At 40.8% G+C, this 26,933-nt stretch overlaps 1 protein-coding gene across 1 annotated transcript; it reads left to right on the top strand.

Moving 5' to 3' along the window:
- Nucleotides 1-23,969: 23,969 nt before the first annotated feature.
- LOC122410785 (prostatic spermine-binding protein) lies at nt 23,970-25,452 on the top strand. The gene is made up of 2 exons (XM_043419218.1): nt 23,970-24,195; nt 24,287-25,452. The coding sequence occupies exons 1-2, from the start codon at nt 24,126-24,128 to the stop codon at nt 24,805-24,807; spliced, it is 591 nt and encodes a 196-aa protein (XP_043275153.1). The 5' UTR covers nt 23,970-24,125; the 3' UTR covers nt 24,808-25,452.
- The last annotated feature ends 1,481 nt before the right edge of the window (nt 25,453-26,933 follow it).

The raw sequence follows: 26,933 nt of genomic DNA, 5'->3' as shown, positions 1-26,933 counted from the left end.
TCGTTCATATCTTGGGATTATGATTTCAACGTAGCGAGTTTGTCTGCAGTTAAGAATAATGCTAATTTATCGAGACTTGTATTGAGAAATCTGAATGAGTCGATGAAACGTAATTTTATATTTTTTCGTGTGTCTTTGGTTGTTTGAACCGTTTTTGAGAAGGAGATGTACTATTCTTTTGTTATCGGGAGCAAATCGATTTTTCCCGCGAACGCAGTCGCAACTTCTTTTATGATGAAATGCGCGTCATAACCGGATAAATTATGAAAAATTATTGGCATGAAAAACAAATTTTGATAGTTTAAATCACAATTTGAATGAGCCGGACCTCTGAATTCGCCTGTCAGATGGCAATGATCGCGAACACGCTCATCACCTTCGACAAAAGGTTTCTCGCATATATGATGTCACAACCGACGTTAAACTTTTATTATTTTATTTTTCTGTTACAACTTAACTAACACAAACTCGAACTAAGTACGCATATCACCTAATCAAAACACCGAATATAACGCATAGACATATCATTACCAAGAACACGTGCCTGACGCAAGTATTCTGGGCTTTACGAAACTCCCATCCGAGCACTACTGCCCTAAATTTCGGGGATTCATCGATTGATTACACAGATGTTTTTTTCCTTATAAGGACCGAAAAATAGAACTCTGAACACTTGTGCCCAAGGTAACGATAACAAACCCCACCTATTTGACCCAAATCTAGCCCTATAAAAAGGCCAAGATTTGCGGTACAACTTGCATTCCGTTCCGTACCTAGAGTCGCGTTTATACTGTTCGCAGTAGTTCGGTTGTCATTCGGTTAGCCGTCTTATACTTAACCTCTGGACGAACTCCAGGTCTTCCGTAGAAGAGAGCGAGTCGACTCCAGCAACGAAGGTGTTAAGGTATTTTTGCTCCGATTCGAGACTTTAAACATTCCTCCAATCGCCTCGACTAGTGACTTCAAATATTTACGACCGATCGCGAAATCTAATAACGACCGCGCATCGACGAGTTGAAGACACCTCTCCGGTAACGTACCACGTATCGTACCGAATCGTATCACTTATTGTAACTTACGCAATATCCAGAATACATAGAGAATCCTAGATCCCTCTATCATATTCTACGATTGTACTTTACTAACACCTTACGTTGTATCACGAACATATAGAGAATCCTAGATCTCTCTATCATGTTCTACTACTGTATTTTACTAAAAATCTATTTTCATTAAAGAGTGTATAAGGAATCCTAGATCTCTTTGTCCACGACTTTTAATACCTTTCATCAATCGCAACTAGACAAAAGCAAGACTTCTCGAGGTCTCTCAGCGTGCGCCCACGATACTCGAACGAGTATATCTATATAATAACGCTCTGCGTATACATGCTGAATGGAAAAGTCTATGGGACATAGCGTTTGCCGCTCGACGCTCAAACACCCGAACCTTTCCTTCACGCCCCTCCGGACGTGACAGATAAAAATTTGGTGACAGCGGTGGGATTACTAGTGCGCTGAACGCTTAATTCTAGTTGCTACTGATGAAACGAAAAACTAACAATTATACACTTTTCAAATAACGAAAATCAAAAAGGAAAAATACATATATCGAATTGCACCAGGAATTAAATAATTAAAATTGAAAACGAAGTATTAACAAATAAAAGGGAAATTAAAAGAAAATTCTTCAAATAAATAAAAATGGCAGAACTTGCAAACATTACTCATCATCAAGCCATCACCGACGCCATGCTCACGAGTATGGGCGAGTGTATGGCCTTACAACAAGCACTCATGCATGTGCCAAGTTTTAACGGCAAAAATATGCCCCTCAAATCATTTATAGAAGACGTAGAGAATGGTTTCACATTTGTGCCAGAAGGCTTAAAAACGTCATTTTTTAAAGGCGTTTGTTCCAAACTTAAAGAAACTGCTCGCGACGCAGTAGCCGATAAAAGAATAGAATCCGTAGAAGAATTGTCTACAGCTTTGAAAGAATATTTTGCACCTAAGAAATCATACCCATATTATTGTGCTGAAATTCAGTCTGTCAGACTAAGAAGAGACGAAACAGTTCTCGATTATTATACCCGAATAAAAAGATTACGAACAAGTGCTATCGCCGCTTTAAAAGATAAATTCACAGAAGCTGAAGCAAACCGAATGCTACCCATGCTCGACGGAGTAGCATTAGAGTCATTTAAAAGAGGCCTTTCAGACGATCTATTATACGCCATCAGCGTACAAGATCCCCAAACACTAGAAGACGCATTCAAAGTAGTACAACGCATAGAAAGAGACATGGAAGGAGCAAATGCTCGAAACTCGAATTCACTAAGGTACACTCAAATTGATCAAGATCGTGCGCCCCAATATAATAACGGTAACAATGGGTACCGCAGAGTTTCTTTCCAAAACAAAGATAACTTCGATAACAGAAATTCAAACTTCAGTAGAATTTTCCGTCGCGACGCACCTCCGCCTCGCGAACCGAGACCAATGCGCGAAAATTTCCCGGCGCGAAGACCTCCAATCAGAAATCAACCTCCAAGGAATTTTTACAGTTACCCACCAAACGGTTTTTATGGACCCCAATACTATCCGCCGGTCCCCTACGGACCCCCGATGTACCCACCGTACAACGGATACCCCCCAAACTATCAAACTCCACACGGGATGTATCAAAACTCCTTATTCAAACGCGAAAATTCATTCCAAGAGATGAGACCAACGTCTCCCCGACCAAGCAACACATCGGATAATTTAAACTCTCACGACGCCCGTCGAGCGGACGCATCGACGAGCGATCGCCAGAACCAGCGTCCCACTGCCGTGAAATTTCTCACAGCAGGAGATTTGTTAGATGGACCTGTGGACAAGGACGGTCCCCAATAATTACCCTTCGAGCCCCGGAACTCGAGAACGGCTTCGGACGTTTTCTTATAGACACGGGAGCCGATATAAACATAATTAAACTACCTACATTAAAGCGAAGGTGTATAATCGCGGGACACGATTTTCTAACACTATCAGGCATAACGCCCGACAAAATTCAAACTCTTGGCTCTACGGAGTTAACACTTTTCGACAAACCCGTTAAATTCCAAGTCCTCAACGAAAATGCTGCAATCCCTGCAGATGGAATAATAGGCATTGAGTTTCTTCAAAATGAAAAAGCAGAACTATCCTTTCACCATAATACATTAGTCACTACGTCAAAACCTATAACGCCTATCCCATTTGAAAATTTTCCCGAAAATGTAATACAAGCTCCAAACACAACATTTAACATAAAACAAAATAACGAAGGATCAACCTTTATCCTCAGAGCCAGAACACGCATGAAAGTCCCCATCAAAGTACTAAATCCAGATTTAAAAACGGGATTCCTCCCTAGAATCCAGACTCCTGAAAATATTTTTATGGGAAACGCAGTCGTCACGAATGATAACGGGACGTGTTATATTTATGCCATCAATTCTTATGAGGAAGATGCCCAAGTAGACGTGCCCCCTCAGGAATTAATCCCATTTGAATACTACGATTCCGAGGATTTTTTCGAACCCGCGAGTGATGGAAGCGCAGACGAAAACCCCATAAATAGAGATCAAAGAATACGCGAGAGCCTCAGACTAGACCACCTGAACTCCGAAGAGAGACAGCATGTACTCGACTTAATAAAAGAATACCCACACCTGTTCCATCTACCTGGCGACAGACTACCTGCCACCACAGAAATTAAACACAGTATTCCCACCACAGACGAATTACCCGTGACCATACGTCAATATAGATTTCCCCCGGCTCACAAAGAAGAAATCAATAAGCAAATCAATAAGTTACTCGAAAACGAAGTTATCGTAAACTCAACTTCCCCCTACAACTCTCCGCTATGGATCGTGCCCAAGAAACCCGATTCAAAAGGAAATAAACGGTGGAGAATGGTAATTGATTTCCGTGAACTAAACTCGAAAACTATAAGCGACGCGTATCCGTTGCCAAACATCACCGAAATTCTCGATAGACTCGGAGGAGCCAAATATTTTTCAACCTTCGATTTAGCTAGCGGCTTTCATCAAATTGAGATGGATCCTAAAGACAGACAAAAGACTGCCTTCAGCACCCCTAACGGACACTATGAATACGCTAGAATGCCATTCGGACTTAAAAATGCCCCTGCTACGTTTCAACGCTTAATGGATAGAGTCCTTCTCGGTTTGCAAGACAGCGAATTATTCGTATATCTAGATGACATTGTAGTTTTTGCCTCGTCTTTAGAAGAACATGGAGTAAAGGTTAGGAGACTTTTTAATAAACTCAGCAACGCGAAATTATCATTACAACCGGATAAATGCGAATTTTTAAATACCGAAGTGATATATCTCGGTCACATAATTAGCGACGGAGGCGTACGCCCCGATCCTAAGAAAACGGAAGCTGTTGAAAAATTTCCTGTTCCTAAAACCGTAACAAACGTCCGACAATTCCTCGGTCTAGCTGGATATTACAGAAGATTCATAGAAAATTTTTCTGAACGAGCCAAACCTTTGAGTGACCTACTAAAGAAAAGCAGTGAATTTAAATGGGGACCCGAACAACAAGAGGGATTCGAATACCTGAAAAACGCCTTGTGCTCATCTCCAATACTACAATATCCAAACTTTGAAGAACCGTTTATTTTAACTACCGACGCTTCGAATTACGCGATAGGCGCAGTATTGAGTCAAGGAGAGGTTGGAGAAGATAAACCGGTAGCTTACATGTCAAGATTACTCAATTCAGCAGAAAGAAATTATAGCACGACCGAAAAGGAATGTCTTGCCGTTGTGTACGCGATATTATATTTTAGGCCATATTTATACGGCCGACCCTTCACTCTCGTTAGTGATCATGAACCTTTAAAATGGATCGATTCAGTAAAATTACCCGTCCAAAGATTGATTCGATGGAGAATACGACTACGAGAATACGAATATACTTTCCTATACAAACCCGGACGACTTAATTCAAATGCAGATGCACTCTCTTGAAACCCCGTCGTCCCAGACGCTACCGTGTTGCCTATCTCATCAGCGGCGAGAAAACCAACTACAACTGTAGCCCCTCGCAAAGCTGCCGCTTCTAAACCATCTATAAAAATAGATCGATTGCCCGAACGACGAGGAAAACCCTTGCCAACAGTGCTAGAAGAATCAAACGTACCCGGTAGTACAATTGCTGAACGAGTTAGGAATCGTAAAATCATTAGTAAAGCACCGCCGGTAGTCCCAGTAAGAGTACCACCGGCACGGACGAGGTCCGCCGCAATGAAAACTGCTCCCGCTCCAAGCGCCGAACAAAGACCCCCGACCGCGCGGGCTCGAAAAAGCGCTTTCCCGAGCCTCGCCGAGAAGAGAACCGTTCCTACGACAACAAAGAAATCTGTAAGCGCTCCACCTTTGAAACGATTCACCGACGCTTTAAAATTTGCATTCGATATAGACCAATCATTAGAAACACCGGATACTGAAACTGAAAGAGCATCGGCACCAGCGTCAAAGGAAGCTATCGTAGAAATAAACGACGGAGTCAGACCGGACGAATACTGGTGGGACTCGACCCGAGGAAGCAATGAAGCTAACATTAATTGTGGCACACAGACTGATGAAGTTACCGAATCCGAAAATGGAAATAATGAAATCGGGAACACGCGAGACTCATTGATAACTTTCAGACATCCTGTAAGTAGATCAACACCGGCCGTTATACGCAGCGACGAAATAATAAGTAGCGAAGAGGAACCCCGACAGCCTATAGCATGCCCGCCATTAGAATTTGGTAATTCAGAAAGCGAATCCGAAGGAAGCCATACCGAGATAATAGAAGAAATACCCGCTAGGGACCCTGAAAAGATCGCTTCCCGAACAATACCTCCAGAACTATTTTATCCAAACATGAAAAATGACGATCAACTCTTGCAAATAACAACGACTAACGAAAATTTAACTTACCACAAGGGCAATTACCTACACTTCATTTCAGCCGATTGCGAATTTACAACAATTGTTTCGCGACTACTCATTGAAACCGACAAAATCAACGCGCAAGATATAAAATTTAAGAAACCGAAACGTAAACAAGTTTTAGTCACGAATAAGGGAAACCATAAAATACTGAGCGCGGTACTCACAAATAAACATTTTGAAACGTTTTCCGTTCAGGAACTCAAAGAAATATTGGCCACAGTAAAGGACACAATAAATAAATACGAAATTAAAACTTTACGAATGTCGAAACCCGGAGATATGCTAGAAAATTTCAGCCAATCCTTTATCGCTGATTTACTAGAAGAATGTTTAAACGAATGCGACTGCACAATAACTATTTGCCGCGGAAACGTAACAATACCTGATGAAGCTATACGTAAGGATATAATTTCAGAATACCATGAAAGTTTAATTGGGGGACACAAGGGTATTACAAAGACATACAAACGTATACGCGAACGATTTTACTGGCCAAGCTTGAAGGAAGACGTCACAGAATACGTAAGAACATGCCCGGAATGCCAGCAACAGAAATTAACTCGAATAAAAACCCGTGAACCAATGATTATTACTGACACACCTTCCGAATCCTTTGACAAAATTTCTATTGATACAGTAGGACCATTACCACAAACTCCCAACGGAAACCGTCACATTCTAACCATTCAGGACAATCTGACAAAATACTGTATAGCGGTCCCGATACCTGATATAAAAGCTGAAACAATAGCCGACGCCCTCGCGCGAAATCTAATCGTTCAGTTCGGAACTCCAAGAATAATCCTGAGTGATCAAGGTAGATCATTTGTTGGAAAAATATTTCATTACCTCGCAAAAATATTCAAAATAAAACATTTGACCACTTCCGCTTATCATCCTCAAACGAATGGTTCTTTAGAACGAAGCCACATAGTTCTGGCCGAATTCATTAAACATTACATAAATAAATTTGAGGATTGGGATAAATTAGTTCCATTCGCTATGTTCTCATACAATACATCCGTCCACGAATCAACCAAATTTACGCCGTTCGAATTAGTATATGGAAAGGCAGCGCGAATTCCAAGCTCCTACCCTCCACCAGAGAAAACAGAAACTTACGGCGACTATTTATGCGAGCTCACTAGCCGACTTGAGGACATGAGACAATTAGCTTCGAAATCTCTAATCAGATCGAAACACCGCTCAAAACGATATTATGACAGAAAAATACACCCCGCCAACCTTAAACCGGGCGATATAGTGTATGCAATAAAAGAACCTAAGAAAGGGAAATTCGACAGTTGTTACGTCGGCCCTTACCAAATTTCCGAGCTACTAGACCGCCACAACGTCATATTGGAGACATCAGAGGGTAAAAGACTTTTGAAACACGTAGACAAACTCAAACCATTCAACACAAGAGAGGGAGACAGTGATACTTCCCTGCGCTAAGACGGAAACCTTCGGAAAATGAGATGCGATGCAGTACCGAAAAATTCAAACTAGGCGAATGACCTGGGAAACAAACAAAAGAGAGGAAGTCTGTCGAACGCTATATCTAACAGACTCGAGAGCGCGAACTCTCGAAAACGTGAAAACACCTGGGCTAACTAACTCACCGTCGAAAACAAAAAAAAAAAAAAATTTTTTTTACAATCGCATCACACGTGCGGAGACGTTCCACGCGCCTCCTAATAACATATGCAGAGAAGGAAGGAAAGGAGAAAATTTTGAGCGAAGACACGTTACCAACGCTCTATAAAACAAACATTAACTTGCATCATACCAGGGATTTGAACGGTATGCCTAATAACCACATATGTAACCTGCTGCACCAACAGCCCTTTCGAAATTTTCTTTCTAAGGTACAGGTTAATAACCGAGCTTCTTATCATATATCCTCCAAGGAAGGGATAAAATGAAGTATATAAAGCAATAAAATTCTCGATCACACTCAGTATCATCAGAAATTTTCCAAGCGAGACATCATATACCAGTCATACACAAAGTTCACGAAGCAAAATCACTCAATAAGTACAAGTCATTAATTAAATAACCAAGTCCACAGTAAAACTTCTCGTCGCGTCTTCAATCAACAATACAGATTCACAACCGCAGGTATCTACACAACCAACTCTGAAAATTTTGAAAAGGGAATCAATTATTTTACATATTTCTTGAGGAAACGAATTGATGATTTGCCCAACAGTTGAAATCACCAATAGCGTACAACTAAACTAATTTAACCATTGTAAAAGAAATATCGAGAAGTAAAACATCAGCAGTCCCAACCCTTATACCTCAAACCCACGAGTTACGCTGCAGAAACGTTTGCACACTCGTGGTCCCATCTCACCGTCAAGATTCGTTGCAGAGACGTTTGCACTCTTGACCACCTTCCTGTCCGAAACACGGGATTTGCTGCAGAAACGTTTGCACTCCCGCGAATCTACCTTTCGTCAAGATTCGTTGCAGAAACGTTTGCACTCTTGACTACCCTCCTCTCCGGAATACGGGATTCGTTGCAGAAACGTTTGCACTTCCGCACCCCCTCTCCTAGATTTTCGTCCCACAAAAGTGCTGGCGATAATTACTGTCGATATTTGCTACAATGGGTCAAAGGAAACGCCGCGCGGGAAGAAAATACCAATTACGAAAACTCCACGCGCGACTAACTAATCCAAACGCGGATCACTACATTTATTTCAATAATCAAATTTTACAACCGAGCCTTAACCAAAAACCATCAATAGTTTCCACAGAAATAATAAAGTCAAAAATCCAAATAAATAAAAATACTCCAACGACGAAACTATTTGACCGTAATAATCAAGAATTTGCATACAAGGACAATACCGCTGAACTGAGTCGCAAAGAAACCACCGACGACACGCCTAACACACACCTACACGCACACCATCGTGACCAACCGAGCCTGCTTTGAAAGAAAACGTCGAAAACTGAGAGGTACAGTCGGAATAAAATATTGACTCAAAATTTTTATCGCATACTACCAATAGTCAAAAATGCATTTACCACAAAACGAACAAGACGATCTTAACGAATTAGAAATGTTGGACTGGCTTTACACTATACCAAGTACTAGAGTCCCCGGTAGGAATCAAAGATTTTACGGAAGTTTAATTAGAGCCAGATGCGTAAAAATAGTGACTGCTGAAACCCCGTGGTACGTAGAAAGACTCGCAAGACACTTCTGCAAAGAATGTTACCACGACCATTCTTACGGAGGAGTTAATCAAGACGGAATGCCATTGGTTAACAGACATCAACTAGTCCCCGGACCATTTTACGACGCACGATGCACCGTATGTGACCAAGAACTACTACGATCACAAAACCCATATAGTTGTACAGATTGCATACTCGCCTGGACACTAAATAGAGTCGATACAGATAACGGAAAACCTATCACAATTGACTGGCAAAGTAATAATAAAAATACACCTACTTTCCCCGATTACTAACATAGACCTCGGGATGTTACAGAATGGACACCCAGGTAACGGAGTATACAAATGAAACAATAACGTCACACCAATACCAAAGACAGCTATCAGCATTCATAGATCACGCCACCAAAATACGAAAGTTACGGCGCCAACGGCGAGAAGGCCTAGAGAAACTCTGGAAAGACGATTCCTACAGTAGGGCTATAGTAAATTGGGAAACACGGGAAAACGCTGACATTTTTAAACTTCGACCCCTGTTCCTCTTGTCACCATTCCCCGATGAAAGAGATCCCCATTGGGAAAAACTAGCTACACAACTGTACGGCCCCACTAGATCAGATACAGATGCAAATCAACCGACTTTTCTCAGACCTTAGCAGACCCACATAAACGATGCAAGCAATAAACCGACCAATGCTCATTAACCGTTCTAAATTCTCAGCCATGAGCGCACCGATACCGAGCAAATCCCTATGGAAAAGAATTGGAAAGAAGTACCTGGTATACACCACCACCGTATACTCTCCGTCACACTTTTACGTAGTAAAAGCCAACAACATGAAGAAGATAGTACAATACAGCAAAACGATTGAGAAGTACCTTCGAAGGTACCCAATTTTTGACATGGGCTTGCTGGAACCTCAACAAGCCACTGGCTGCGCCGTTCGAATAGCAGACACCTGGGCAAGAGCAAACCTCCTATCAGTAGGAAAGCAGACCGCCACGGTAGAGTTAGTAGACATTGGAGGAATATTACGATTCCACGTAAGTGAATTAAGACCGATACCGCCATCCATAGCATCAATACCAGGTAAGGCCCTACGGGTCCACCTTAACAATATAGAACCAAAATATGAGGGATCCTGGGCACTCACAGTGAAACTTATTTTTTCGAGGATATGCTATCTAAACGCCCCTTGAAGATGAGAACACTGACCTGCCGAGGAGTAAACGTATGCGTAAGCCTAGGAATCGACATAAAGGAAAAACACACAGGGATAAGAGTAAAACGCACACTTCTCCGACGCGGACTCGCAACCGAAGGGCTCCCAGCAAACTTTCTTTTAACCGAATTACCGACGGATCGCATTAACATACTATTGAAAAAATCAGAAACCCCGAAAGCACAAAATAACAAATTAAACAACAAAAACGGGAAGAATAACAAATCACAGACGGAAACAAAATAACCCCTTTGATCCAACCGTAAATTTCAATGATAAATTCATAATGTATCAGAACAAACAACTAAAACAAGGAAATAGGGTAATCTTAAAAAAAAAAAAAAAAAAATATATATATATATATTTGAAACAAAAAATAACGTAATAATAATAAAATAACAATATAACTAAGGATAAAGTAATAATGATAAGAAGATATAACTAACAAACCGAAAACCAACGTTGAAAACGAAAGCGAGACACCCACGTAGAAACAACCGAAAGAACACATTGAACAAATAAAAGGGACGCTCGCACGCAGGAAATAACGATAATAAAACAACAACGAACAGAATTAAATTCTACATATTTATTCGACTTTCCCACTGGGAAAGCCCGTCCAAAACTCCATCTTACAAATAAAGAAAAAAAAAATATACTTTTTTTTTTCTTTCTCTCCTTTCCTCTTCCATCAATCCGACACGACCGACTAATCGCGATCGTATGCAGAAAAAATCCCATCGGGATGGCTCCAAGCAGGATGATCCCAATCATTGTCGGGATGCTCCTGCCCCCACCGACCTTCTAGCATCCATCGGATGCCGAACGCATCGAAATCATACACACGATCCTTCCACTCGTCATTAAGCCGACGTAAATAGCTCCGTTCGCCCCGCCTCCTCTTCATGAAGGAGATGTAGATCACATCCCAAATTCCCTGCAAAATTCAAACAAAAGGGAAACCATTATACTACAAACTACTATAAACCACCCCAAAAATCCAAGAAAATCGAATCAAAATACTTACAGCAAACGCGTTTGCAAACCGACGCCGAGCCATGACTATACTTCAATATAGAGAGAATAGCAGCGATCTCGAGAAGACTCGGAAGCGTAATGAGGAACCTTCTAGCTCCTCGAATAACCGAACTCGGAAACTCTAAGCGCCCTTCCCCTACCCTATTCAAATTAGCCAAATTCTTACATACTAGACTTTCTAGACTCTGAAAAAAAAAAAAAAAAAAAAAAAAAAAGGAAGACAGTGGTATCCACAGACACAATCACACACCCACACATCTCAAAAGGAAACGGGAACACGTAATAACCCACTAACCATAATTCTCGTATAAACACCAAAACCAGTTCTGTTCGAATTTCACATAAAATATATTCTTTTTTTAGACAAAATGATTTTCCTCGGAACCACCCTTTTATTAATCACCCTCGGACTGAAAGATGCATGGACCTTTAAGGCACATAATATCCAACAAATCACTAATCGCGCAGGAATCTATTACGAACCAATGCACGAGGTCCACTTTACACGCACCGAATGGCGACTCACCACATTTATAGATCTGAAACCATTCGAGGACCACCAACCAACGTTCGCCGAGGTACAAGTAATGGAACACCTATGCCGGTACCACCTAGAAAATCGTTGCAAAACGCTTATCAACAAAGACGATATCACACTGAAGAGCACCATCATCAACAAATACTTCGCCTACATCCGAAAACAAAAGGGAATCGAACCAATTGCCAGCAGACGAAGCATCCCATTTGGATTCGTCGGGACAATCAGCAAGAGCCTATTCGGGACCCTCACCACGGACGACGCCTCCTATTTTAACACCGAAATAGACAAACTATACGAGGACCAAAAGAAAATAGCTGTCCTCGCCAAGAATCTAACTCACGTCGTAAAATCCGAAATACACGAATTATCCGACCGACTGAACAAACTGGAAAAAACTCACAATCTAAAATGGCAAAACTTAGCAGAATCACTCCACAATGCTACAACCACACTAGACGCCCGAGAAACAATAATGGAATGGCGAAACAGCATAGGAAACGTAGCCGAAACATATGTCGAGAGCCTCCGCGCCATCGTAAACGCGATACACTTTATTAAGCTTGGACTTCTTCACCCGGAACTTCTCAACCCCAGCACACTGGATCTCATAGTCAAAAGTTTTACGGAAACCCACCATCGATACCTTTTTCCAATTCCCCTCGACGAAATACACTCCGGAACCCTATCTAAAATCTCCCGTCTAGCGGCCTCCTACCACAATAAAAAAATAATCATCGTAATTAACATCCCTTTGTTGGAACCTACCAAATTCCTCCTCTACAAACTTCATCCCTGTCCTATACCCCAAGAAATCGGAAACAATAGTCAAGGAGCGGCATACGTGCAACCAAGAGCCTCGCATATTATTATCTCAAAGGAACTGGATCAGTACGCATTCGTACCTGAAAATGACCCGCCCAGATGCCAACACCTGCGCAACTTTCAAATCTGTTCACCCAGCTATCCAATTTTCGAAGTCTCGCGACATCAAAATTGCGAACTCATGTTATTGACAGATGGGGGACACTACTCATACCAGGACTGCGACATCAAAGTCGTGAAGAAACAGGCTCCATATTGGAAACAATTAGACACAATGTCCGGATGGTTATTTTCACTACCACGACCCGAGAGGATCCAAATCCTATGTGATCATGAGGTGGCAATAGTCATCGAAATAAAAGACACCGGGATCCTAAAGCTAAAACCGGGTTGCATCGCCAAAACTAATTATGTAACCATCTCGGGAAGCCAAACACTCGAGGGAACCATCAAAGAAACATATGTACCAGCATCGAACCTAGACCTGAACGTTCTCGTTCCGAATATTTCACTTTACAAGCCCCTTCAGAACATCGAAACAATAGACCCGACGCCTGCAGTCGTAAGTCAAACGTCGGCCAACGGCCCAATTTTTGACGCCAGTCTGAGCGAGATAGAGCTAGAACTTATGGAGATCGCCTCACACAAACGAGAGCGACAAGGGCAGACCCAATATACCACCTTGGCCATTTATGGAGAAATCATCCTGGCCACAAGCTTCTTGATCTATTTGCTGCGATCACACGTTCTATGGTATACAAAAAAAATCTGCAGCCGGCGTCGAAAAATCGCACGACCCGTCGAAGATGACGACGATCAGCCTGAGCAAGGGGAGCCACTGCAGTCAACATACAAAAGGGAAGACAACTACGATGTTCCACCCACGCCCCATCCGGTCTTTTTCCACGAGATGTCAACACAAACCACCGTCTGAAACAAACCACAATCCACGTATTTCGTATTTTACATATATACTTACCTCAACGTCCTAGTTAATAAGTCTTTTTACCTGATGTTTAAACAATATTTTTTTAGTGTAAAATCTTCCATTCTTAATTTTAGGTATAAAATTTATGCATATCGAATTCTCAGATACTTCCAAATTCAATAATAGTTCAGGCAAAGCATCTCTACCTACCTCCGCACCATTCATCCCAACTCTGGCCGTAATACACGTCGTAAACTCACCTCGAATCTCCACTATGGCATAGGCATCCTTAAAATGCAAGATCATTTGCATCACCGAAAATTAAAAGACGCGACTAAGATCGTTCAGCGTCGTCAAAAGAAAACGAGTCTGTCGTCCATAAAAGGGACACGCAGAAACCACTGAACGTGGAAGTATATCTATACCAGGGTATATATATATATATATTCCACTAGTACCCTCTCGTTGCATCGACCATTCAGCCGTCTAAAGCCTGAGAGAGAGAGGAATAATATCACTAATTACGTGTCACAAAATCCACAAATACCTATACCCCTCGCTCAACCCAAACTCCTGACCTATATAGGATGCAAGCCTTCTGAACCAACAAAAATTTAACCCTTTACCATTACCATTCAAACATATTTTCACATGTTTTTTAAAAAAGAAAAAAATATTCAATATGCATGAATTTACAGACACCGAGGACGGTGCCTAATCTAAGTGGGGAGGTGTCACAACCGACGTTAAACTTTTATTATTTTATTTTTCTGTTACAACTTAACTAACACAAACTCGAACTAAGTACGCATATCACCTAATCAAAACACCGAATATAACGCATAGACATATCATTACCAAGAACACGTGCCTGACGCAAGTATTCTGGGCTTTACGAAACTCCCATCCGAGCACTACTGCCCTAAATTTCGGGGATTCATCGATTGATTACACAGATGTTTTTTTTCCTTATAAGGACCGAAAAATAGAACTCTGAACACTTGTGCCCAAGGTAACGATAACAAACCCCACCTATTTGACCCAAATCTAGCCCTATAAAAAGGCCAAGATTTGCGGTACAACTTGCATTCCGTTCCGTACCTAGAGTCGCGTTTATACTGTTCGCAGTAGTTCGGTTGTCATTCGGTTAGCCGTCTTATACTTAACCTCTGGACGAACTCCAGGTCTTCCGTAGAAGAGAGCGAGTCGACTCCAGCAACGAAGGTGTTAAGGTATTTTTGCTCCGATTCGAGACTTTAAACATTCCTCCAATCGCCTCGACTAGTGACTTCAAATATTTACGACCGATCGCGAAATCTAATAACGACCGCGCATCGACGAGTTGAAGACACCTCTCCGGTAACGTACCACGTATCGTACCGAATCGTATCACTTATTGTAACTTACGCAATATCCAGAATACATAGAGAATCCTAGATCCCTCTATCATATTCTACGATTGTACTTTACTAACACCTTACGTTGTATCACGAACATATAGAGAATCCTAGATCTCTCTATCATGTTCTACTACTGTATTTTACTAAAAATCTATTTTCATTAAAGAGTGTATAAGGAATCCTAGATCTCTTTGTCCACGACTTTTAATACCTTTCATCAATCGCAACTAGACAAAAGCAAGACTTCTCGAGGTCTCTCAGCGTGCGCCCACGATACTCGAACGAGTATATCTATATAATAACGCTCTGCGTATACATGCTGAATGGAAAAGTCTATGGGACATAGCGTTTGCCGCTCGACGCTCAAACACCCGAACCTTTCCTTCACGCCCCTCCGGACGTGACAATGACACTCTTTGTCTTCCCGAAATTTTTTCCATTCTTGCGGAGTCAATTGTTTCATTGGAACGTTCGTTAGGAGAATTTTTTCAACGCGCAAAGCTAATTGTTTTAGTTCTTCGACGAACCATTCCACACAGTCCTCACCTCGGCGCTCGTGATATCCCGATAGTGAATCATCGTAAAAGCACTTTACATAATATCCAACGCTGAAGACGCGATGATGTTGGATCTTGTTTTTCTCCCTCTCTTCAGTGCTGGTCTTCTCCAAGATACATTCGAGATCGGCGTATACCACGAACGGGAGACGCTCCTTCCGATTGGCGTTCGTAAATTCCAGCCATTTGTCGTTTTCACCCGGTAGTCGAACAGCACAATCGTTGAATACGCCACAATCCACCTCATGTGACTGCAGCTTTTCGATGGTTGCGAAGTAATGGAGGCATTTGTAAAATTTCAAATTCTTTTTAATATTTCATCATAATGGTGAAGAAAAAATGACTATAGTTGTATTAATTTACGTACCGATCACAGATGAATTTCTTGTGCTCATTAGTATTGAGTTGTGAGCTGACCAGCCGGGATAAATTCTTGATGCAAGCAAATTGTCCAATTCCACATTCTGACACGTCTTCGATGTAAAGCAAGTTGACATGTCGTTCTTTCTTCTCCTTGCTCACCCGCACTGGCAGAATTACGTCCTTCTTCTCACTATACACATTAATTGAGAGATTATTCAATTTTTCAAATCTCCCAATTTGATTCAACGTCATAGGGAAGCTGATGCCTTGAAGATTAAATATCGTTGAATAAAGTAGATACGAAGATTTGCGATCACTGTGTTGGGTGACTGGATGAAGTGCAGCAGTCATTGCCCATCCGAAACACGCATTATCCGCCGATTTCACATTTACCACTGCTCTTTTCAATTGAATACGCTTCGCCAATGAAACGTAACATCCCGCACGCAAAGCATTGTACTTGTTAATGTTCACTGTTAGATTGGTTATCGATGTTAGGGTCCAGCCACTGTCACTCTCCTGGAACTCCTCGAGCGATTTCAAAGTCGGCTCCACGACTCGCTTCTGATACCACTCTCTGAGATCCGATGTTGTAAAAAGTTCAACATTTCCCGTGTTGATACTTTTATTCGCTCGCTTATCACCCACGCTGAACTCTCCATTGAACGAAGTGTTCACTTTGATGCTGTTATACTTACGTATATGAGCACTCACTTGTTTTTCAACAAGTTCATACGCGTCCAGTAGAAACTTTTGTGGGTCGATATGATCACGATTAATCACAGCACCGGTTGACAAGCGATTCTCAAATGCGCTCTCGATTTCTCGCCATATTAATCCGCGATCATTCTATACTCCACCGCCCCAATGTATGAAGCGTTGACGTGTTACCTGCTTCAAACATTCGAGACGTAAGATTTGCGAAGTGATTGTGTGGTGCCATCCCGTTTTTATGGGTCGTGATTGCTTCAATCGAACTTGCGCCTCCAATGATTCGATAAGTGTATCACACTGGTGTTCCCACACCAAATATTGCTCCAACGTCCGAAGAAACGTTGCTTGCATAGGCAGCAGCTGCTCCGTAGCAACGTCGGTGACGAAAGACATGATGCGCTGATATCGAGTTTTACGACAGAGCCTTTCTCAAGATATCCAGTGTTGACTCTTTCGAGGTTCGATGCTAACTAACTATCAGCTAGTCAAGCCGAAGATTCAGCCGTTTTCGGGAGCATCGACGGAAGTCATTTTTCGTTATCTAGATTTAAATATGGAAGGGAGAGATTTTTTTCCTAGATGGAAAGAAAAAGGATTTCTCGAAGTTTTCGAGTTCAATCCAGCATCTCAGATCATAAATTGTTTCAACTCGGGGCCTTCGTCCGCATGAACGCGTGAGAGTAGATTTTAACATTGCACATGGCTTGTAGAGATAATTTTTTACTGCTCCGGCCATCTTTGAATATGCTGAGAAAAGTGCGTTTTTGGGAAAAACTTGGAGAGAGGGGATGAGTGTGAAAATGCAACATCAAATTTGGAACGAGAGTTTCTTCCCCAGCCAAGTCATTACTGCTCGAGAGTCCACTCCCTTCGATTACTATTTCTCGTTTGAAGAAAAAGAAAACAATGTCGCAAAATGAATCCGCGGTTACAGTGAGTGAATGTGATTCAACACATGACGTATATGAAAAAGTGTGGTGTACATTCACTGAAGAAGAAAAACAGAATTTGAGTGAAAACTCGAGAGTGTGCATTGTCTCGGTATATTACCGCACCGAGCGTGGCGAAAAATTGTGTGGTGTCTGTGTTCTCGGGGCAGGAGGTGAAATGTTCGAGAAGCTAACAGCGGTGCGAAAGCATAGAACAGAGTGTTGGAATACTGCATCTGCATCGAGTTGTCAGGACTGTAGGACTCGTCTCTACCAGGTGGTGACGCAGAATGTCTGTCCAGACTGTGATCTAGATTGAGTAAGTACCTCATCAATTAGAAAGACTTTACATAAATTTGAAATTCTTATTTAAGCTTTCACTTTGATGTGTTACAGAACCAACATCAATCGGAAAGCAGGCATTATGGATAAAACGCAAATGCACTTTTTATAGAATTCGTTTTTTTGTAAAATATACGATAAATTCAATCTAAATGAGTAAAGTCTATTTCATCCTGAACCACCCATCTCTCACACTCAGCAACTATCTGATATCTCTCTCTCGCTCTCTCCTTCGGCCATGAGAAACCAAATTAACTCAATGTCACACAATTTTTCTTACGTTCATTCCCATCTCTCTCATACTCACCATCGGCTCTATCTCTCCTTCTTTTTTCAAAGGGCTGCGTGAAGGCGTTAGACACACACACACATACACACACACACACACACAATGATTTTTTACAGAAGTAATTCCATCTCTCTCATACTCGTCAATTGCTGTTCATTCCATCTCTCTCACCTCTCTCTCTCTCTCTCTCTCTCTCTCTCTCTCTCTCTCTCTCTCTCTCGACCCTTCGTTGTGCGCCTCTTCCGTATCTACATACGACATTCCTCAGTGCGTGGGACACATAAAATTTTTAAAGAAGTAATTCCATCTCTCTCTCATACTCATCAACTCATTCCATCTCTCTCACACTCACCATCGGCTCTATCTATCCTTCTTTTTCAAAGGGCACAATAATTCCATCACTCTCATCAATTGCTCTCTCTCTCTCTCCCCCTCTCCCTCATGGCATTCTAAACTAAATATTTTCATCTCAATACACACACAATTTTTCTTCCGTTCATTCCATCTCTCTCACACTCTCCTTTTTTCAAAGGACACAATAATTCCATCTCTCTCATACTCACCTCTCTTCCCTCTCCCGACCCTTCGTTGCCCCCCCCCCCTCCCTCCCGCACACCCGGCCCTTCTCCGCACACCGCTCCCCCCTGAGAGCCCCATGGGTTAGAACCGGCGTAGCCTTACCACTTATTGCTTACCGGAAAATGTTCGGGGCATATGATTTTCCCCTCGGACATCTTCAGCCGTACGTCGGTTACGAGTCCTATCGGCCAATTACGGAGGCGACAGGGCGATTGCTCGTTCTGCGCAACTCTGACATTGTGCTTCGTTTCGGTATTGACTTCCTGCTTTGCTTCTACGCCAACGACCATTCTTTTTCGTGAAGCTTTATCTCGTTCCCAATCTGTAAAATCAGTGCACTATTTTCGAACAGTGAACATGAAAGGGACTTCTGAAAACATAGAATACAATGGGGTTCTTTCTTGTTTATTTATTCAGTACAAACTTGCAATTTGAAGAAATATTTATGCAAATTTTACGTAAATAAATGAAGTGCTGAACTTACATCGCGCTTAATTCCGGATAACATTGTCCGGGTGATGCTCCCGGACGAGGAAGCTTCGGCGGAGGTCCATCTTTTTCTAAAGCTGTCCTTCGTCGCTAGTGGCCATTTTTTGAAACTTCTTATTCTCAAATATTCTCCCTGGAAGTATTGTGACGACCCACACCCGTCAATTACTTAGCAATCGATCATACCGACGCAGTAGAGCGCGGTACGACAATCAGTCAATAGCGGCGCCAGCGCCTGAGCTCGTTATTGACCCATTATCGCATAGATTAGCGCATCGATCGTCACATAGAGTAAATTCATTAAATTTCAACAAAATAAAGTCACACTCAATGCGAATAAAGCATTGGAATTATACAGAAATTATATGCGTTCCAAATGGTGAAATCTCTCATAATAAATTAATTCAAAAATTAAGAAAAACTCAGAAAATTAAACAATCGTATAACGTTTCAAATTCAAATTTATTTCGCGCGTGGTTGCAATCAAACTCGCACCAGCCAATCTAAAAATTCGGCCAATCAAAAAATTTTAACAATAGCGAATCATAGAAATCGGCCAATAGAAGAATTTAATAATCAATCAAAAAAAGATTCGATTGTAATTGGCGATAACGAGTTGTCGCACATGCGTAATACCGTCAAATGAAAATTTATCATTGGATAGAAAAATCCAACCTATAATGATGACCTATGAAATAAAATGATAACCAATGAGAAAATTATATCGAAGTTAATGCGATTAGCGAATCAGAAAAATTGGCGCATTGCGTCAAATTTATTATCATTATCATTCTATTGTTATCGCGAGTATAAGAAGGCCCCGAAAACTAGCCTCAGGAGCCACTCTAGTCCTCATCACGCTAGACCCGCTTACACTCGCCGATCTCGAGACTGAGCAACTCGGATCCGCATCACGCAGTACTCAGCCAATTTTGACTTTATAACTCAAAATTCGCTTGCAAAACGTAGAATCACCTCCGATTCTGGACCAAGATTTCTGTCAGATTACCTATTCCTTTTTTCCTGCCGTCATGCCAGGTGGGCGGGGACAGTTCGGGGACGTTCTGGACCAAGATGCCTGAGTGACTCAAAACATAATTTGATAGGACTGATCTCTCCTGAGATAAGCAATTCAATGTAGAGTCAATTGAATCCATTATGCTATTTGCGAAAAATCTAAAATCTAATTTAATTTCAAAATTATAAAAACTTTGAATGAGAATGAGCTCACAAAACAACTTGTAGTTAAGAAATAGAATTACGAAAATAACGATTATTAGAAAGGATCCGAATATTGCGAATAGAAAGTATAAAGTAGAAGTTAAGAATTTATTCGAATTTCATTATTTGTGAAAGTTAAATTGACATTATAAAATGGAGCTTGCGAACTATGGATTGATTTAAGATTGCGAGAGAATTAATTGAGAATAATAAATTCTGAGAAAATAGATTCAAATATTCTTTATAAACTGTTTACGAAATCGTAGTACTGCGAAATTTAGCGCTTTCGATCGATATTACCGAATTTATGCGAGCATTTACATTGTAAAATAAGAACTGGTGGGATCAAAATTTATGAAAAGCCAAATTGTTTTTATACGTAACACAAAACACAAACATTTACATGGAATTAAAAATTTTTCTTTTGTTATTTTTCATATTGTCGACGTTACTCTTGTCTTACTTTCATACCTGCTTCGATAACTTTTACTGACATCTACGCGTAACGGGGTGGTCTGTCACCAAGAGTACCGTAACAGTATTTTATTCAACTTTGTTTCTTTCATGCATGACATTTCTAACCGTGTCATCAATGTTCTCCTCATTCTTCTTCTTCTTCTCTTCCTCCGATTCTATCTCCTCGTTCTCCTTCTTCTTCTCTTCCTCCGATTCTATCTCCTCGTTCTTCTTCTTCTTCTCTTCCTCCGATTCTATCTCCCTTGCTCTCTACACCAGTATTGTCTTTCCTTAAGCCGGGGTGTACAAAATATTTGTTGAATCGTCATGACTTTTCTTCTTCATTATTCGACGGCCACGTTCCAGCATTATGCATTTGTCGCGGCGCGGCGACAAAAGAACTTGGCACTATACTATATGTTCGTAATTTCACATATACATATTACATGCACACGAGCAACGATATGACACAACCCGCACCGAGTATTCACTTTTGTGTTATACGCATTAATTATATACGACTAGAATTGCAAAAGCAGTTATTCCCCCATTCCTGCTCCGGAGTTATGCTCCCCTGTACCTCTTCTGAGGCGGGGCCCTCCGCACTCTCCATTCCTCGTATTCGAAAAACGTGTGGAAGGCTTCAATTAGTCATGTATTATTGACAATAACGACGACGACGGCGACGACGACGGTGTCGGCGGCAGATGTAGAAATAATCTTGTCGAACTGTTGTTGTTGTTGTTGTTGTTATTTACTCCGCAACGTTATCTGTTTCGATGACAACCCTCTCTCCCTCCCTTTTTTCTGAAAGCATTTTTTCGCCATTTGATTCGTGTTTCAACGGTTTTTCACCAAAGATTTCAAAAAAACCATTTTGAAATATTCAACCATAATAGTTTATCCGTGAGAATGAATAGGAAAATTCTCTCGCGTCGTAAATCGACAAATTCTCGTATATAAATGTGCGGCAGCAGGGCTCGCGCTAACTTTTTCTTTTGCATGATGGTTTTTGACTATTTTTTCGAGTACTTGGCGTCGAGCCGCTAACGCGGCTCTTGATAAGTAACACCGACTTTAATCACATCAATACCGATAACGAAAGATTACTGTTGACTGGTTGTGACCACTTGCGAATTGAGGAAGGGAGGCGGGGGGACAGGGATGTTCATGTGGTAAATAATTATTGCACGCCCGCAGGACAACTCAAGGGTACACGCACAACCGAGCCAACGCACATACGTAAACTACCGGTAATACTTCTAAGAGCAGCGATATACACTTCGATTTGGCACACAAATAGAACCGAACACAGAATGTATACTTGAATTTGCGACTGCGTAAGTATCACTTCCAGTATGTTTGACCCACATTATGGCTCGGATAATTCCCTTGCATGCGAGCAGGTAAGATTACTCGTCGTGTATAGCGTGGTGCCGATTCTAATTTCAGAATTGTGTACCATTTATTTACAAACAATGTTGAAAATCGATGCGATTTCTGGTGGACTTTGTGTGTGTGTGTGTGCGTGTGTGCGTCGAGTGTAATCCGAGGCATCTCGAAATATTCCAGCCGTTAGAGAGAGAGAGGGAGGGAGGGAGTGAGTGAGCTGTTTCCCCGACTTTTGGATTTATTACGAAAATCGAATGGTCTACCCGACCGGAAGGTTAAACCTTCTCCCGGAGGAACGACCGGAGGTGCTTCCCTTCGATTTCAAAATTACCGATAAAAAAGTATTAGACACTGTAATATTAAAGAGGAAGCAAATATTTATCTTTTTAAAAACTCTCTGCGGGAGTATTCATTGTAGTGTTCAACTTTTCTTTTATTAAGTAGCAAATTGGTTATGAAATTGCAATTATTATAATGTTTGATAATTAGAATTTATTTTCTCTTTCATTATTTTCCATTTGTCCCCAAGATTCCATGTTAATTGAATTTTTGGAATGTTGAAGATCTGACAAATTAATCGTTCGTACATTAGTAACGATGACATTAGAACGAGTAAATATCACTGGAAATTTTCTGGATCTGTGCTGTTTAAACTCTTTTGGGGTAATTCAATAACCGTCCTTCCTATGCGATAATTGCTTCCTCTAAATGATGATATTACTTACATTTTTGATAGGTTTATTTTTACATGTATTCCGTTTCTTCTAGTAAAATATCGGCCGTCTTCTGTTGTTGGCGGTTAAAAGCTGTTTAATATATTATGTGGTGGTCGAAAATATAGGGCATGATCGGTGGCGGCTATCGGTAAACTTTATGTTGTTTCGAATGTTCATCAGATTAGCAATGACTACTGTAAATGTACAACTTTTGAAGTAATTTTTTTTGTGTTTGTTTGGTTTTAGTAGAGATGGTTATCGATGTATGTAATGAAATAGTTGAAACAAACAAAAAGTCACCTTGGACATTGTTGGACTCTCACCCGTTGTTGAGAAAATAAATTCAGAAGCAGCTAGTAACACGTCTTCCCCAAAGTAAAATTGCCTGCATGAAGTACGTTAGGATAGAAAAAATGTACGTCTATTGAAATGAATGTTGACTCGTCATCATATGTAGCATGATCCTGCTTCTCGGTTTAGAATTCTGAACCGTTTATTTCGATACACTGTTATAATCGATACGAATCATTCACAGGAGCTTGTCGGCGGTCAAAACGACCGCCGACAAGCATTTCCGAGAGTTCGAACGACATTTCCGACAAAAGCATGAAAGATTACCTGGAGTACATGAATGGCCGAATTTATTCACGTACAAACCGGTAAGAATCGAACGATTTTTATTATAAATGTGTTTAATCGTTTGTTAATAAGATCCAAAAATTCGAATCATGTCAAATATGATTGTATTGAACAGGCTCCAAAACGTACCGGTAATAAAAAGCCACGATAACGGAACAAGAACACGGCACGGAATGCTGCTGCCTCCGCTTCCTCTTCCCAAACGATCGATCATCAACAAAATGTCGACAACGAATCATTGAGCAGTGACAAAGAAAATGAACCTTACGAAGAAAATATCGGCAGTATGGAAAGTACGCGCGGAGAGATAAATAACGACGAGGAGAAAGAAATGAGCTGGAGTTGCAATAATCAAGGTAGTACGAACAATTACGTTTACGACTTTCATTTCCATGTTAACAACGGTGGCAGTGTACGAACGGTAATGTTAAAATTTCTTTTTGCCAGTTACTGACCAAATAGACGTTGGCGATAATCCTGTCAATGAACCAACCGATAATGGGGAGAATACGCGTGACAGCGAAGAATCACTTCAGCAGAGTGAAATTGAAGACGACAACATCAACGACATCAATGATGACGACGCCGCTGATACCGGTAACGATGTAACAAACGAATGCATCAACGATTCAGAACATGATTTCGGTCCTGACGACGACGACGACGATAATGGTATTAATGAAAGCGTTGATGGGGATGGCGACGGCGACGATGATGACGGCGGCGAAGCTGAGAATTCGGATCACAATGGTAGCTCATACAAAATTGATCGAGGCAATGTCGTAAAAATGAAACCGAATGTGACGGAAGGTGAACTAATTATAAAAGTTTTAGCGATAGGAGAGCGTTTCAATTTGCCAAGAGTCGTGATATTAACTATATTTGCACTGCTAAAGCAAATAATCAATGAATGTACGATACCAACTACCGAAAAAGCTTTGCAAACTTCGCAATTACCGGTCAAGTAGAAAGAAGGTCAACCGTACGGCGGTAGAAGATTTGTACGACGGTATTGCTTATAAAAAAATGCAAAGTGACGGTAACTTTTTGAATTCAAATTTTAATAACTCCTTCACCATGAATACAGATGGCTGTCAAGTTAGTGAATCGTCCAAGGATAGTGCCTGGCCTGTTTTATTAACGATAAACGAACTTCCTCCTCATATGCGCAAACGATACATGATATTGGCGGGTAGTTATGTAGGGAGGAAGAAACCAAATCTTCTCGCATATTTGCGACCAATAATTGAGGAATTAAGAAAATTGTACACTACCGGTATTCGATGGAAGCCCGACGGCCATGAAACGGTTACTAGTAAATTCGTTACAACGACTGTTACCGTAGATTCCATGGCTAGGTGGGAAATTCTTAAAATGAAGATATTTCACGGAAAATTCGGGTGCGCATTTTGTTACGAGCCGGGCATAGATATAAGTAGATTGAACCGAAAATATCCAGTCAGGGAATTTCAAAATCGTACCGATCATCGTCTGCGTATACAAATGAGCAAAGCAACGAAAACCGGCATCTCGGTGTACGGTGTACTGGGTAATTCGATTCTCCGTTTATTACCTGAATCAAGAGACTCGGCAGAGTCTCGGGACAAGTACATTGACAGCCCTGTCGTCTGCTGGCCCGAGGCTCTCGCCGAGATATCTCTGAATAAAACGATTCGCGGTGGTGGGGGTAAAATCGACATGTCATTTTCTTGAATTGCGAAGCTCAGGAGTTATGTCGCAATTAGAAAATTGAACTTTCAGCTAATTAAGAAATTCTCTTTCGATTGCGCCCAAAATCAGCATGATCGGTGGCGTAATTGCTGAGAAAAAACTTTGCACGGGCTCAAGATTATGCAAAAAGTACCAACACATTTACGCAGCTGACGTATCCGTATATGGGTTCAGACCGATACATACAAGGGCTTCTTGATGCCCATCATAACCAATCACCGGTGAGAATCTATTCGTCTCGACCAATCGCCGATGAGAAAGTTTCTGATAGTCCTCAATGTTTTCTTGTATACCGTCTGTTATCGTCTGTTATGTTATTATAAAGTGATTGCGATCGTAGCCCCGTGGATCAACGGTGCAAGATTTGCAAATTTCGTTTAAATAAATAAAACATTATTGGAAATAGCAGTGGATATAATCAATTTTATTTTTTTCATAAAAGAAGTTTCAATAAGTTTCGAGCCCAATTCACGACAATAATATCTATAATAAATAAAACCTCAAAAGTGGATTAATTGATCTCATACAGTGTACTGAGAGTGAGTAAAATGTTGAGAAGTGAAAACGTGAATAATGTGTGTCGTGAAAATTAAGAATTATCTGTTCTACTTCGATATCGTAATATATACATAGATAGCAAATTTGCGAGATTTCGCGTCATGTTGACGTTTGAGGTTATGACCGCCGGAGTGCTGTTGCGTGCAGAGTGTAGAAAAATAAAAGTGGTTATTGAAAAGTGGAAGGAATCGATATTATTAATGACGTGACTAATTAGTGTTGAATAATAATAATAATAACAATGAAAAAAAAAACGTTCGTTCATTATAACCTCTAAAACGTTCTTTCCAAACAGAAATTCTATGTTGTGTAATTACATTAAAGAAAGAGTTGGATGGTTGTGTGTAAACGAATTCAAATAAATTTTAAAAAACTTTGGTCAAGTAATTCAATGTGATGTTGTCATAATTTCTTTCATTTAGTTTGGCTGTGTTCACCGGTCCCTTTTTTCCACCTCCTTAGCTTACAGTGTATTGTCATACCAATTTCTATTTGTTCTCCAGACAATACGAGAGATATTCGTATTTCTATTTTTTTATATTAATTTCAACAAGATAATTTGAAATATTTATAACAAAAAGCCTTCATGATTGCTTGTTCATACACCCAAGTTTTGAAAAATCTTTGGGCCATGTAAATGCATAGATATATTCACTTGAGTTGTTACATGATAAATTTGGAAATTTATTTCAATAAGTCATTGGGTGCTTAATTTTCATGATATCAAAATTTGTATCTTCGAAATGCAATAAACACCTCTAAAGTTCGACAAAGTGATGAAGCGACATGTATATTGAATATTTCC

Source organism: Venturia canescens, chromosome 5 (assembly GCF_019457755.1).
Source record: "Venturia canescens isolate UGA chromosome 5, ASM1945775v1, whole genome shotgun sequence".
Lineage (NCBI taxonomy): Eukaryota > Metazoa > Arthropoda > Insecta > Hymenoptera > Ichneumonidae > Venturia > Venturia canescens.
This window is presented reverse-complemented; position numbering and strand designations above follow the sequence as displayed.

Excerpts from the sequence above, each read along its gene's own strand:
- LOC122410785 (XM_043419218.1), top strand. The coding sequence starts at position 24,126 with ATGGAAAGTACGCGCGGAGAGATAAATAACGACGAGGAGAAAGAAATG. Across the intron at positions 24,196-24,286 it reads CTGGAGTTGCAATAATCAAG|TTACTGACCAAATAGACGTT; the intron begins GTAGTACGAACA and ends TCTTTTTGCCAG.